This window comes from Bufo gargarizans, chromosome 8 (assembly GCF_014858855.1).
Source record: "Bufo gargarizans isolate SCDJY-AF-19 chromosome 8, ASM1485885v1, whole genome shotgun sequence".
In the NCBI taxonomy this organism is placed as follows: Eukaryota; Metazoa; Chordata; class Amphibia; order Anura; family Bufonidae; genus Bufo; species Bufo gargarizans.
The window spans coordinates 110,611,100-110,625,714 of NC_058087.1; the positions used below are offsets into that span (position 1 = coordinate 110,611,100).

General features: G+C 39.5%; 1 protein-coding gene across 2 annotated transcripts in view; it reads right to left on the bottom strand.

The window, feature by feature from the left end:
- STAT1 (signal transducer and activator of transcription 1) overlaps nucleotides 1-14,615 on the bottom strand; it is a 1,065,817-nt gene that overhangs the window by 422,345 nt on the left and 628,857 nt on the right. For both annotated transcript variants that reach the window (XM_044304320.1, XM_044304319.1), the window contains exon 13: nucleotides 12,540-12,633. In XM_044304320.1, coding sequence (XP_044160255.1) covers nucleotides 12,540-12,633 — 94 coding nt within the window. The remainder of the gene's footprint in view (nucleotides 1-12,539; nucleotides 12,634-14,615) is intronic.

The following is a 14,615-nucleotide window of genomic DNA, read 5'->3' on the forward strand; positions in this document are numbered from 1 at the left end:
TTGGTCCAGCTAGACCAGAGGGAGGAAAATATCGGGAGAAATAAAGGAGAGATGAGGGATAAAAAATCTAAGAGTGAGGAGGAGATATAGCAATAGATGAGGTAATACGAGACAGCATATTCATCTGTATGTTAAGATTTAACTCTCCTAGTGGTAGCCATTTTGGGGTAGTTTTCTGGTTCCCTCTTCTGGCTCTTTGCTGTTTATGAGTGCGCTATTTATCCCAGGATTCAGTAGGAGGAAGGGCTGGTAGTCCAATTAGGTCTTGAACCGGGTCCCATTCCTGGATATCAAGTGAGTCGATGTTCGGGTGCTCATAGACTGGATCCAAATCAAGATGCAAAGAAATGGAGATCCTGCGGTCTTCTAATACAAACGTGAGGCCAAAGGGAAATGTCCATCTGTAAGGAATGTTCCTTTCCCTGAGCCAATCTGTCAACGGCTTTAGAGCACTTCTTTTCCTGAGGGTGGATTGTGCGAGGTCTTGGAAGACCAACATATCACGACCATCCCACTGGACAGCTTGGATATCTCTGGCTTTGGTAAGGACGGCTTCTTTCACTGGAAAACTTAGAAATTTGGAAATTACATCTCTGGGCGGTGCTGAGGGAGCAGGCTTAGGTTTCAGGGCTCTGTGGGCTATTTCTAGCAAGACTTCATGTGCCGAATCAGGGCCCAAGAGGGATAAGCAAATTTCTACAATTGCAATGGGGATGTCTCCCTGAGCAACCATTTCCGGTATTCCTCTGAAGCGGAGACTATTGAGACGACCCCTAAAGAATTCAGGTTATTTTGAACTGCTTGTAACTTTTGTGCGACTGCTGATTGGTGCTCTATCAGGGTGACATCTGTGTCTTCCAGCACCTCTACTCTGCGTCCTATATGGCAGACATCATGCTTGATAGTGCCTATATCAGCACTGAGCGGTTCTAAGGCCGCAGCTAGTGAGGATGTCTGGGTGACTCTCAGGTAGGAGGGGGATATCAGGAGGGTATCAGATTCTTCCTCACCTCCCTGTGCGCCGAGAGAAGATTCTCCATGTTTTCGGCTGGCTGCATGAGGAGACGCCGGCGCCATCTTGGCTTCTCTGTTAGCGTAGGTGGAGGCGGCCTTTTTTTATAAATTTATCAATTTCTCCGCTGATGATGGACTATTTTTGGTGAGCAGTAGGTTCCACCGTTTTAGGACCTCCGATCTTCACCGTGTTTCGACCAGTTCAAGCGAAATAACAAGCTGAAAGGGCACTTTTCAAACGGAGCTATTGCTTCACACATTCGGCTCAGTTGCAGGCTCCGCCCGCAATATCACATATTATTTAACAGCCATGTTAAATTTCATTTTCATGACAGATTTCTAAAATTCTGATCCATCTCCATGACTTCTTGCTGGACGGTAGAGTATTTTCTGCATCCCAGCTTAGGGATACATTTTCATCAACAACTGAAGAACAGTTTAGACTATCAAATATTGTCTTTTTGGGGTTACATGGGATTTTTTATTTTTTTCTGTTCCCCATTTGAAAGATATCCATTATATTATTTTCAAAGACGGGGTCTTATTTCTTATGTTTATAGTCTGTTTAATTCCCCTGGTAATAAATGTGAATGGCCCATTATGCTACACTGAGAGAAGGATCTCCATATCTATCTACCATTATCGAAGTGGCGAACCTGTTGCGACACAGTGAGTAACAGCAGTTGGCAAATGACCCTCATAGAGACCTCGCTTAAAGTGCTCCATTGCACATACTGTATGTGCCTACGTGTCTCCATAGAATATATCCTTCGGTTTATCCATTATGTTTTCAAGGCTGTAATGCAACAGGATCTACAGTTCTATCATCGTTAGCGCTCCCTGCAGACTCGCATCAGCACGTAACAATAGCAAATTTCATTTGCGAACCCGAAGCGCTTGGTGGTGCAATTTTTTTGAGTGAACACCAGATGTCGCTTGGAACTACCTGGGACCCGCTTGGAACTACAGTACATGGGAGAATAGTAAGCAAATACAGTATATCATTATCTCCAGTACTTGCGGCTGCGTTAAGCCGTATGGTCTTCATCATCCTCCTGTTCCCTATACTCTGTACTGTACAGTAGATGTGCTGTATTTAATTAAAAAGTATGGCAATACATGAATAAAAATACAGCCATGTACAGTACATACACATGCATGAATTATCGCTGCTGCGCAGCTTACTGTAGTTACCGTCTGGTCACGTTCATCCTGAAACACTGAAGTGGTGGAGATTACAGTAACCTGCGAGGCATTGACAATATACGGTAATGTACAGTATACTGTCCCCTTCATCACCCACGCGGCCAAAAAGAAGAAATCGGGTGGCGGGGGAAGTTCACCAGACAGCTACTGTACACTGTACAGTACAGTAGCTCCGGCTCACGATGTTGCGCCTAGGACTAAGTTGAAATCGCAATGCGATTCATAGAACTTGAATTAATCGCATTGCGATTTCAACTTTCTCAAATCCGACAGTACATTCTAGCATGGAGCCGTTCCCATGGTGATGGGGACGCTCCATGAGCACGGAAGTCGGCAGAAGCTCTAAGTTGAAATCGCAATGCGGTTTATAGAACTTGAATTAATCGCATTGCGATGTAATAACATATTAAGGCATTATATCTGTCAAATGGAGTACCTATATATATATATATATATATATATATATATACATACAGCTGGTATATTGTGGGCAGTGAGTGTAAAGTCATTTGTGTCTATTGCACATTAACATAACTCAGAAGGCTAGGGTGCATGAGGATGCAGATGCCCTGCACCTTTTGGTTACTAAAGAAACAAAGGACGCTATCTCGGCAGCGCTGTGAATAAGAAAACCCGACAGCCTAGCTCCACAGCAGCTTGGCTTGTCAGAGCTGCACAGGGGGCCTTTTTGTGGGCTGCTCCTATTCTATGCTGCTACAATTATATTAAAATATGGAAGAGAACTGAACTTGTCTTATTCCCCTCTGTGAATTGGAACACTATCTAACTCAGGTGCTGCTACATAAACTATGATATTTATGGGATATTATTTATTTGTTTGTGTATGCTCCTGGATCTATCACTATTTTAAATTTATTGCTATTTTTTATTCATTGCTATTTTTTTATTGCTGGTCATTATTTTAGCTGCTATATTGATTTATTATATATAAATATATGTTATATATTTATATTAGATATAAATGTACATATAGTATAATTAGTGTAATATTGTATAATTAATTTTTAATACAGAGGTTATCTATCTTTCTATCTATATCTATATATGTCCATTATACTGTACAATACACTATATCTAAATCACCATACCTCATATGGATCATGGAATAAATAATTATACAATATTACACCAATTATACTATATGTAAATTTATATATAATATAAATACTGCATTAACATTCAGCCACTATAGGAACATAGCTAATAAATACACTCTGTATACACTACTTCAGAGAAAAACAAATAATAAATAAAAATAAATATGGAAAACTGCATCAAGATACAAAACAATATACACTTAAAAGATAAAAAAAAACAAATGAATGCAATAATTGATTGTGTATCTGACATACTTGAAGCAAACTATCTTATTACTTGAAATTGGGACATTCTCTAATAACTTTCTTACCCCCTAAACACTGAAGGTATTTAGATGCAAATCGCGATTCATATGCTAATGCTACACTTCATTAAGGTTGCAAGTACATACAAAAGGATCAACTAATGGTGTACATTGCAGAATTATACCTCAGTATCACTGACTACACTGCCTGCGCCTGACTTGAAGCACACTATCTTATTACTTGAAATTGGGACACTCTCTAATAACTTTCCAACCCCCCCACTCTCAGTATGGCTACAATAGGATCTAAGGCCCCTTTCACACGGGCGGGAAAGGGCTGGAGGGGTTAAAAATGATAAAAAATAATAATTTAACTCACCTTAATCCACTTGTTTGCGCAGCCCGTCTTCTCTTCTGTCTTCTTGACCTGGGTAAAAGACCTGTGGTGACATCACTACGCTCATCACATGGTCCATCACATGATCCATGGTGATGGATCATGTGACGGACCATGTGATGAGAGTATTGACATCACCACAGGTCTTTTACCCAGGTCCTGAAGAAAGAAGACAGAAGAGAAGACGGGCTGCACGAATAAGTGGATTAAGGTGAGTTAAAAAAAAAAATGTTATCAATTTTTAAACCCTCCAGCCCCTCCTCGTCCGTGTGAAAAGGGCCTTAGATCCTATTGTAGCCATACTGAGAGTGGGGGGTAGGAAACAGATGAATGCAATAATATTGATTGTGTATCTGACATACTTGAGTATTATACCCCTTATTAACCCCCCCAGCCCTATTTTTAACCACTCCAGCCCTATTTTTAACTCCTCCAGCCCCTCCTTGCCCGTGTGAAAGGGGTATTAGATCCTATTGTAGCCATACTGAGAGTGGGGGGTAGGAAAGTTATTAGAGAATGACCCAATTTCAAGAAATAAGATAGTTTGCTTCAAGTATGCCAGATACACAATCAATATTATTGCATTCATCTGTTTTTTTTATCCTTTAATTGTATATTGTTTTGTATCTTGATGCAGTTTTCCATATTTATATTGATTTATTATTAGTTTTTCTCTGAAGTAGTGGATACAAAGTTTATTTAGTAGCTATGTTCCTATAGTGGCTGAATGTTATAACAGTATTTATATTATATATAAATTTACATATAGTATAATTAGTGTACTATTCTATAATTATTTATTCCATGATCCATATGAGGTATGGTGATTTAGATATAGTGTACTGTACAGTATAATGTACATATATAGATTTAGATACAGTACAGACCAAAAGTTTGGACACACCTCATTTAAAGAGTTTTCTTTATTTTCATGACTATGAAAATTGTAGATTCACACTGAAGGCATCAAAACTATGAATTAACACATGTGGAATTATATACATAACAAAAAATAGTGTGAAACAACTAAAAATGTGTCATATTCTAGGTTCTTCAAAGTAGCCACCTTTTGCTTTGATTACTGCTTTGCACACTCTTGGCATTCTCTTGATGAGCTTCAAGAGGTAGTCACCTGAAATGGTCTTCCAACAGTCTTGAAGGAGTTCCTAGAGATGCTTAGCACTTGTTGGCCCTTTTGTCTTCACTCTGCGGTCCAGCTCACCCCAAACCATCTCAATTGGGTTCAGGTCCAGTGACTGTGGAGGCCAGGTCATCTGGCGCAGCACCCCATCACGGTCAAATAGCCCTTACACAGCCTGGAGGTGTGTTTGGGGTCATTGTCCTGTTGAAAAATAAATGATAGTCCAACTAAACGCAAACCGGATGGAATAGCATGCTGCTGCAAGATGCTGTGGTAGCCATGCTGGTTCAGTATGCCTTCAATTTTGAATAAATCCCCAACAGTGTCACCAGCAAAGCACCCCCACACCATCACACCTCCTCCTGCATGCTTCACGGTGGGAACCAGGCATGTAGAGTCCATCCATTCACCTTTTCTGCGTCGCACAAAGACACGGTGGTTGCAACCAAAGATCTCAAATTTGGACTCATCAGACCAAAGCACAGATTTCCACTGGTCTAATGTCCATTCATTGTTTTCTTTAGCCCAAACAAGTCTCCTCTGCTTGTTGCCTGTCCTTAGCAGTGGTTTCCTAGCAGATATTCTACCATGAAGGCCTGATTCACACAGTCTCCTCTTAACAGTTGTTCTAGAGATTTGTCTGCTGCTAGAACTCTGTGTGGCATTGACCTGGTCTCTAATCTGAGCTGCTGTTAACCTGCGATTTCTGAGGCTGGTGACTTGGATGAACCTTATCCTCCGCAGCAGAGGTGACTCTTAGTCTTCCTTTCCTGGGGCGGTCCGCATGTGAGCCAGTTTCTTTGTAGTGCTTGATGGTTTTTGTGACTGCACTTGGAGACACTATCAAAGTTTTCTCAATTTTTCGGACTGACTGACCTTTATTTCTTAAAGTAATGATGGCCACTCGTTTTTTTTTTCACTTAGCTGCTTTTTTCTTGCCATAATACAAATTCTAACAGTCTCCCAGATATGTTCATACGGGGGGTTATGGCAATGTACAGCAATCCAACAGCACGCATCCTGGTGAATGGTACCTTGTCCCCTGTATTCGCGATCTCTAATGGAACGCGCCAAGGATGCCCCCTTTCACCCCTATTGTTCGTATTGGTCATAGAAACGCTTCTCCAATCGTTCAGACAAAATGCTGAAATAGAAGGAATAAAATTGGGTACGGTTATACACCAATCGGCCGCCTTCGCTGATGATGTTCTCTTACTCATCACCAACCCAATCCGAGCTTTTCCAGCAATTATGTCTACTCTTCAAACTTACCACTTGTTATCCAACTTCTCAGTGAATTTATCAAAATCCACAGTGCTAAATGTGTCCCTGAAGGCGAAAACTATGGCTTCATTAAAGAAAACCACCCCATTCCAGTGGACCAATGAATCCATAGTTTTCTTGGGGATAACTTTGACCCCAAACTTTTCAAACTTGTTTCGGGATAACTTCCAACCACTGCCAAAACGTTTAGAGGATCTTCTGGGTTCTTGGGATATACCATTTGTTTCATGGTTCGGGCGAAGAACACTGATTAAAACTACCTCTCACTCTCATGGTGCAACACCCTAGGAATGGGGGTTTGGGTATCCCAGATCTGTATACATATCATAAAGCAGTGATTGCACTTAGATGCCTAGAGTGGTTGAGACCCTATTCAGAGCGGTTAGATTTGAATATAGAGGATAACATGCTAAATCTCCCGCTTCACTCTCTCATTTTTTTGGATCATTCCCCAAAACACGCCAGACTACAAACGTGTAGCAGCATCACTAAATACGCTTTGGACATATGGAAAGATTCCAAATGGACACAGCATCTACTGTCTAATTACCTCATTCTAATGCAGGTTCGGGATGTACTCTGCCACTCCTCGACCCAGTTTTGGGAAACTGTATCGGGCAGAGCCAAAGCTATTACCACTCCGGTTTTGGCGTTATGCCCAAATAATGATGTCCCAACTTTTGAAGATCTGAAAAACCACCCGACAGTAGCGTGCCTATCGGACTTCCAGAAAGCATATTTTCTTCACTCCATGAGATCCCATCTTAAAAACTTAAGTGCCCCTTTAGAAAACTCCCTTTTTGAAAAAATGGCTCTGCAATTAAAAGACTCAAAGGGTAAGATATCTAAATTGTATAGCCTGCTAATCGCCCTATCCCGCCCAGACAAGTTTCCTTTCATATCTAAGTGGGAGAGTGAGTTAAGTATTCAGTTTTCAGCGAAAGAATTGCATTGTGTATTAATGGCTCCTCATGGAGTGTCCAGGTGTGTCAAACTACAAGAGAATAGCTATAAGGTACTCACTCAATGGTACTATACGCCACAAAGAATTAACCGCATGTTCCCTGAATGCAGCCCAAACCGCTGGAGATGTGGACAGGATATAGGCAATCATAGCCATTTATGGTGGAAGTGTGCAAAGTTTACTTCCTATTGGCAGAAAATATGTAGAGTCCTGTCTGAGATATGTAAGATACCATTTCCGGTCTCTCCGAAAGTTTGCATCTTTGGGGTGTTCGGGGATCTCAGGTGCACTAGAGACACGCGAAAGTTGAGCCAAATTTTACTGGCGGCCTCCAGATTACTCATTGCAGTTTATTGGAAAAAGACGGAGATTCCCCCATTAAAACAATGGGTCACTAGATGTGACCAGTTGTACCGCCTGGAGCAGATAGCTCACTGGGAGGCCCGAACACCACACAGATTTGAATCGATATGGAAACCTTGGAAAGACTATAGAGGTTTCTCGATCTGACCTGTACAGCTGTAGGGTTATCGCAAACATCGACGGTAGCACAACAACAAGTATTTGGTAATAGTCCATCCATGTGGCAACATGGGGATTTTTCTCTCCCCCCCCCTCCCGACCCTTTCCTCCCCTCAGACCTTCCTATGTTCTTGTCTCCCCCTTATTGTTTGTTATTATGCGATTTGCACTTTATCATACGACAGTACTGTCTCAGATGCATTCTTGTATTTGCGCCTATGAAGGCAAACAAAGATTGTACGTCCTACTGTTGTAAAACCAATAAAAAACTATTTTAAAACAAATTCTAACAGTCTATTAAGTAGGACTATCAGCCTTGTATCCACCTGACTTCTCCACAACGCAACTGATGGTCCCAACCCCATTTATAAGGCAAGAAATCCCACTTATTAAACCCGACAGGGCACACCTATGAAGTGAAAACCAGTGACTACCTCTTGAAGCTCATCAAGAGAATGCCAACAGTGTGCAAAGCAGTAATCAAAGCAAAAGGTGGCTACTTTGAAGAACCTAGAATATGACATTTTCAGTTGTTTCACACTTTTTTGTTATGTATATAATTCCACATGTGTTAATTCATAGTTTTGATGCCTTCAGTGTGAATCTACAATTTTCATAGTCATGAAAATAAAGAAAACTCTTTGAATAAGAAGGTGTGTCCAAACTTTTGGTCTGTACTGTAGATAGAAAGATAGATAACCTCTGTTTTAAAAAATAATTATACAATATTACACTAATTATACTATATGTAAATGTATATATAATATAAATATATAAAATATATTTATATATAATAAATCAATATAGCAGCAACGCTGTATATATTGGTCAATTTTTGCCTGTAAACTTTTGGTGTATTTTAAAACTTACCCAGTGCTTGCAGCTGTATTGATTTATTTATTTTAGTTTTCATGTAACAATATTATTTGTTTTAATGGTGTCAGTGTTAACATCATAATTCATATTAGGTTTCCATTGTGCAATTGTGGAGAAAGAGATCTAACATTAAGAATAGCAAGAATAGGTGTGGGAATTGTCCTGGCAGAATGGGGGGGTCGGTGGGGGGTGCCGTCAAGGAGAAAATGATCAAAAGGCTTTGCTAAATACAAATGTATCCATACTGTACATGTTTTTCGATACTGTATTAACATTCAGCCACTATAGGAATATAGCTAATAAATACACTCTGTATCCACTACATTATATATCTGTATACTGTACACTGCTCCATTACATATCTGTATACAACACTTCATTATATATCTGTACACACCGCTCTATTATATATCTGTATTCAGTAGACTGCAAAAAATCAGGTACAATGTATCACCAGGTGTTATCGAAATCTAATCCACTTGTATCACAGATCTAAAGACATAATGGAGCGGTGTATACAGATATATTATAGAGCTGCATATGCAAATATATAGTCTAATATTCTCGATGTACTGAATCATAATTGTGATTGATACATAAATATATGAATGTACAGTTAGTCTATTGTACAGTAGTTTATTATTTTTATCGCCAGTGTGAAAGGGGCCTTAGATCCTATTGTAGCCATACTGAGAGTAGGGGTAGGAAAGTTATTAGAGAATGTCCCAATTTCAAGTAATAAGATAGTGTGCTTCAAGTCAGGCGAAGGCAGTGTAGTCAGCGATACTGAGGTATAATACTGCAATGTACACCATTAGTTTACTTAGTGTACTTTTGTATGTACTTGCAACATTAATGAAGGGCGGCATTAGCATATGAATCATGATTTGCATCTAAATACCTTCATTGTTTAGGGGATAAGAAAGTTATTAGAGAATGTCCCAATTTCAAGTAATAAGATAGTTTGCTTCAAGTATATCAGATACACAATCAATATTATTGCATTCATCTGTTTTTTTTTATCCTTTAAGTGTATATTGTTTTGTATCTTGATGCAGTTTTCCATATTTATTTTTATTTATTATTCTCTGAAGTAGTGGATACAGAGTGTATTTATTTGCTTTGTTCCTATAGTGGCTGAATGTTAATACAGTATTTATATTATATATACATTTACATATAGTATAATTAGTGTAATATTCTATAATTATTTATTCCATGATCCATACGAGGTACGGTAATTTAGATATAGTGTATTGTACAGTATAATGGACATATATAGATATAGATAGAAAGATAGATAACCTCTGTATTAAAAAAATAATTATACAATATTACACTAATTATAATATATGTACATTTATAAATAATATAAATATATAAAATATATAATAAATCAATATAGCAGCTAAAATAATGACCAGCAATAAAAAAATAGCAATAAATAAAAAATTGCAAAAAATTTAAAATAGTGATAGATCCAGGAGCATACACAAACAAATAAATGATATCCCATAAATATCATAGTTTATGTAGCAGCACCTGAGTAAGATAGTGTTCCAATTCACAGAGGGGAATAAGACAAGTTCAGTTCACTTCCATATTCTAATATAATTGTAGCAGCATAGAATAGGAGCAGCCCAAAAAAAGGCCCCCTGTGCAGCTCTGACAAGACAAGCTGCTGTGGAGCTAGGCTGTCGGGTTTTCTTATTCACAGCGCTGCCGAGATAGCGTCCTTTGTTTCTTTAGTAACCAAAAGGTGCAAGGTCCTCATGCACCCTACTCCTGGCATTTCTCCTATAGAATTAGTCTTTTCTATGAAGGATATTTATTAATTGTAGGATAATTCTAGCCTTCTGAGTTATGTTAATGTGCAATAGACACAAATGACTTTACACTCAGTGCCCACAATATACCAGATATATATATATATATATATATATATATATATATATATATATATATATAGGTACTCCATTTGACAGATATAATACCTTAATATGTTATTACATCGCAATGCGATTAATTCAAGTTCTATAAATCGCATTGCGATTTCAACTGCGAGAGCTTATGCTGACTTCCGTGCTCATGGAGCGTCTCCATCACCATGGGAACGGCTCCATGCTAGAATGTACTGTCGGATTTGAGAAAGTTGAAATCGCAATGCAATTAATTCAAGTTCTATGAATCGCATTGCGATTTCAACTTAGTCCTAGGCGCAACATAATTAAATACAGCACATCTACTGTACAGTACAGAGTCCAACAGAGTATAGGGAACAGGAGGATGATGATGAAGTCGGCTACCTGACAGACCATACGGCTTAACGCAGCCACAAGTACTGTAGATAATGATATACTGTAGGTGCTTACTGTACACATACAGGGGGGGGGGGACACAAAGTTTAGGGGAGAACAAACATTAAGGGTGATAGGCAGAGCGGGGAGGGATGACGGGAGACGGTAAAACGGGAAGCCGCTCTGGCCAATAACTACGATAATTTGAATACTTTAACTAAACACCACCATCTAGTGGCTTTGCTGTGTATTGCTACACTGATGGAGATAAAATCGCGTTTCGGTATTAACGAATTGCGAAAAAAGGGAGCGGCAACGATGATACATCTTTATGTATCACATTTGGAAGGTATGTTCCACTGTTCACATTTTTTGGGAGAACATTTGTTCCGCTAGATCACATTTTTTGGGCACCACTTTTCATATGGAACCTACTGTTTTTCTTTTAGGAGAAAGACCTCAGAGTATGAGATATGAACCTTTTAAATTAAGGCAGTATGTCCTCCTCGTGGTCCATATATATATAGGGGGTGATTTATCAAACTGATATAGTTGCTCATAGCAACCAATCAGATTAAACATTTTATATTCCAAAGGAGCTGTAAAAAATGAAAGGAATCTGACCGGTTGCTATGGGTGACTAAGTCAGTTCTACTTTACATAAATTTGATAAAAGTGGATATCCTCCTCCCACTCCTCTTATCATTTGGCATTGTGATTTTTTTTGGCCTCCTTTCCCTAGCCATGTACACTGACTCCACTTTGTCTATGCCTATGCATTGAACATGTTCTGGACCACTGTCTGTTGTGTTTTCTCTTTTAGTTTATCTTGAATCTGTCATTCTTGCAGTTTTTTTTCCATTTTAACCCTGATATTTCTCAATACATTTTGGCCTCCTGGTGGAGGTCTCTCTCTCGCTATATGTTCTGACTCAATATCGTGTAATGCAGTCTTTAAAAAAACTAAAATTGGGGGTTTGAGCTGAGGTCAGATTAATATTGGGCAGTTTTATTGGGGTCTGAAGTCTGATAAAAAAAAAAAAAAAAAAAAAAACATTTTCCTCCTCTAAAACTTAGGTGTGTCTTATAGCGCCAAAAATATAGTACTTTCTGAACAACAAAAATTTGTTGTGCATTGCACTTTTCAATTTGTCTAGGTGTACGCATTAAAGGGGTTATCCAATCCTATAAAAAGCCCCCCAATATGCCGGGCTAAGGAGGCTCGTCCCCACCTTCGCCTGCCCCCCCCCCCTTCCCCACACCATATGTTTTAATCTGCGCATGGGGAGAAGCAGCAGTAGTGGTGTTATCAGGAGGGGCACAGGGAGCAGAGACTCAGGTAAGTATATTCAGTGTGAGGGGCCTGGCATATTGGGGGTCTTTTTTATAGGACTGGATAAACCCTTTAATGCTTTTTGACTGTATAGCAAATCAAAACAGTATTTGTAAAATTGTTGGATTTTAAGATAACTTACCAAATGTCTAAATTCTGCTGCTAGACATCCATTTGTTGATTCCTCCATGTTCATTACTTTTGTGTGTGTACCTAAAATGTTAAATTTCCGGAACCTTAAAAAACAAACAAATATATATATACAATTAATATATACTAACTGTAAAGTCAGGCTATATTTAAAAAGGCATTAATGATCCAACCACAGCAACGGTGATCGCGTGGGGGTCTGACTGATGGTACCCACAGCGATCCTTAGAATGGAGCTCACAGAATCTTCCTTTTGAATGGAAAGGTAGTGTCAGTCCACCATTCTTTTTTTTTTTTTTTTTTTAACTGTTTTTATTAAGTTTTCAAATATTTAAAGAATAAACATACAAACAAAGGCAGTGTCGCACTGCTACCATTGGTATCTATTCTTACAAGTGCAAAGTAATTTACCAGTTGTAGTGTCCATGAACATACAGAGGCTGACAAAAACTCAACTAAGCTGTCAGTATTAGCCGTCCGCCTCCGTGGGATACAATAGCCGCCATCCCCGAGAGAGCCTTAATATTATAGACTGATATGATCCCCAGTGGGCTCCCGGGGTAGATGCCCTGATATTGTCTCATTCCTATTGTACCCTGTAGTAGTGAATTAGAGAACGACACAGACAAATAAAGAAAAGACTAGAACAAAAACGGAGATGCTCGGGACTGTTTGGGCTCAATGTCTCTTCCCCCCCCAATCAGGATAGTAGAACCGGTTCTTCGCCAGCTGTCATCTGTTGCAGAAACCATGTGGTACCCGAAAAACATTCGTGTATGGCCTTACGGATATGTAACGGCAGTATATTAATAAAGCTTTCCCACACCTGAAAGAAATATCTTTTTGATGTGACGCCTCCACCCAGTCCATGCGCATGATATAAGATAGTTTCTCCAAGAATAATTTAAAAGGGGGAGTTGTGGGCTGTAGCCAGACTTGCAAAATTGCCTTGGTGCCCGCCGCTGCCACAAAGTGTAGCAGTTTCCTACATCCCGGGGTGCAGTTGTATTTGTCCTTATCCAAATAACCGAACAGCGCCCAAAATGAGTCGCGTGGGGTAAAATTGGTCAAGTGTGCGTTAGTGAAGGTGATGACTCTGTCCCAGAACTTTCTTATCATTGGACAGTCCCATAGACAATGGTAAAGTCCAGCGTCCAAAGTCCCGCATTTAAAGCAATTGGTGGTGTCATATATACCCATTCTAAACCCCCTTCTCGGAGTCAGATATGATCTATGACAGATTTGTAGGATCATCTCTGTGTATCTTGCTACAGGTAAATGTTTGTATGAGAATTCCAGTGCCCGGAGTATCACTGATGGGGTGGCTTGTGGTACCTCTGTCTGCAATCTAGTCATGGGAACTGTGGATGTGGAATAGTCAATTGGTACATGGAGGAATTTGTAATTTGTTGAAATTTGTTTCTTCCACTCATTTGGATTCGAGAACCATTTTTTAAAGTATGGACTCCACTCACGTTCCGTCAAGGCGGAAATCACTTCATTGATATAGCTTTTTGCTTGTAAGTATGGGGAAAAGGGAAAAACTATGTGTGGGATTCCTTCTGCAAGTCCTGGAGTGGTTTAACCATTCGTGTTTGCGTGCTTTTAAGTTTGTCAATGTTGGTGATGCCTTGCGATTGCCAGCGTTTGAACGTTGAGTGGGAAGATCCGTTCTGAAATGAGGGGTTCCTTACTAGTGTCAGATGCACCGAAAATGATGCATGTAATTTACACAGAACTCTTGCCCTGCACCATGCCCGCCATGTTGTCATGAGGAGAGGATTTGTTTTTACCATTTGGGGGAGATTTCCGAATGAGATATGCAGTAGGTTCGGTAGTGCTATATGTGGAATAAAGACTTGGTCCAGCGTAACCAGAGTGTATTTCGACGTAGAGTGTAGCCAGTCTCGTACCACTCTCATCAGAGCCGCAATATTGTATAATCTAATATTAGGAAAGTTTAGGCCCCCATTTAATCTTGGTTGTTGTAGTATGTGCCAAGCTATTCTAGGGCGCCTCCCATTCCAGACAAACATCCTATATAGATAGTTTATCCTTTTTTCGTCTT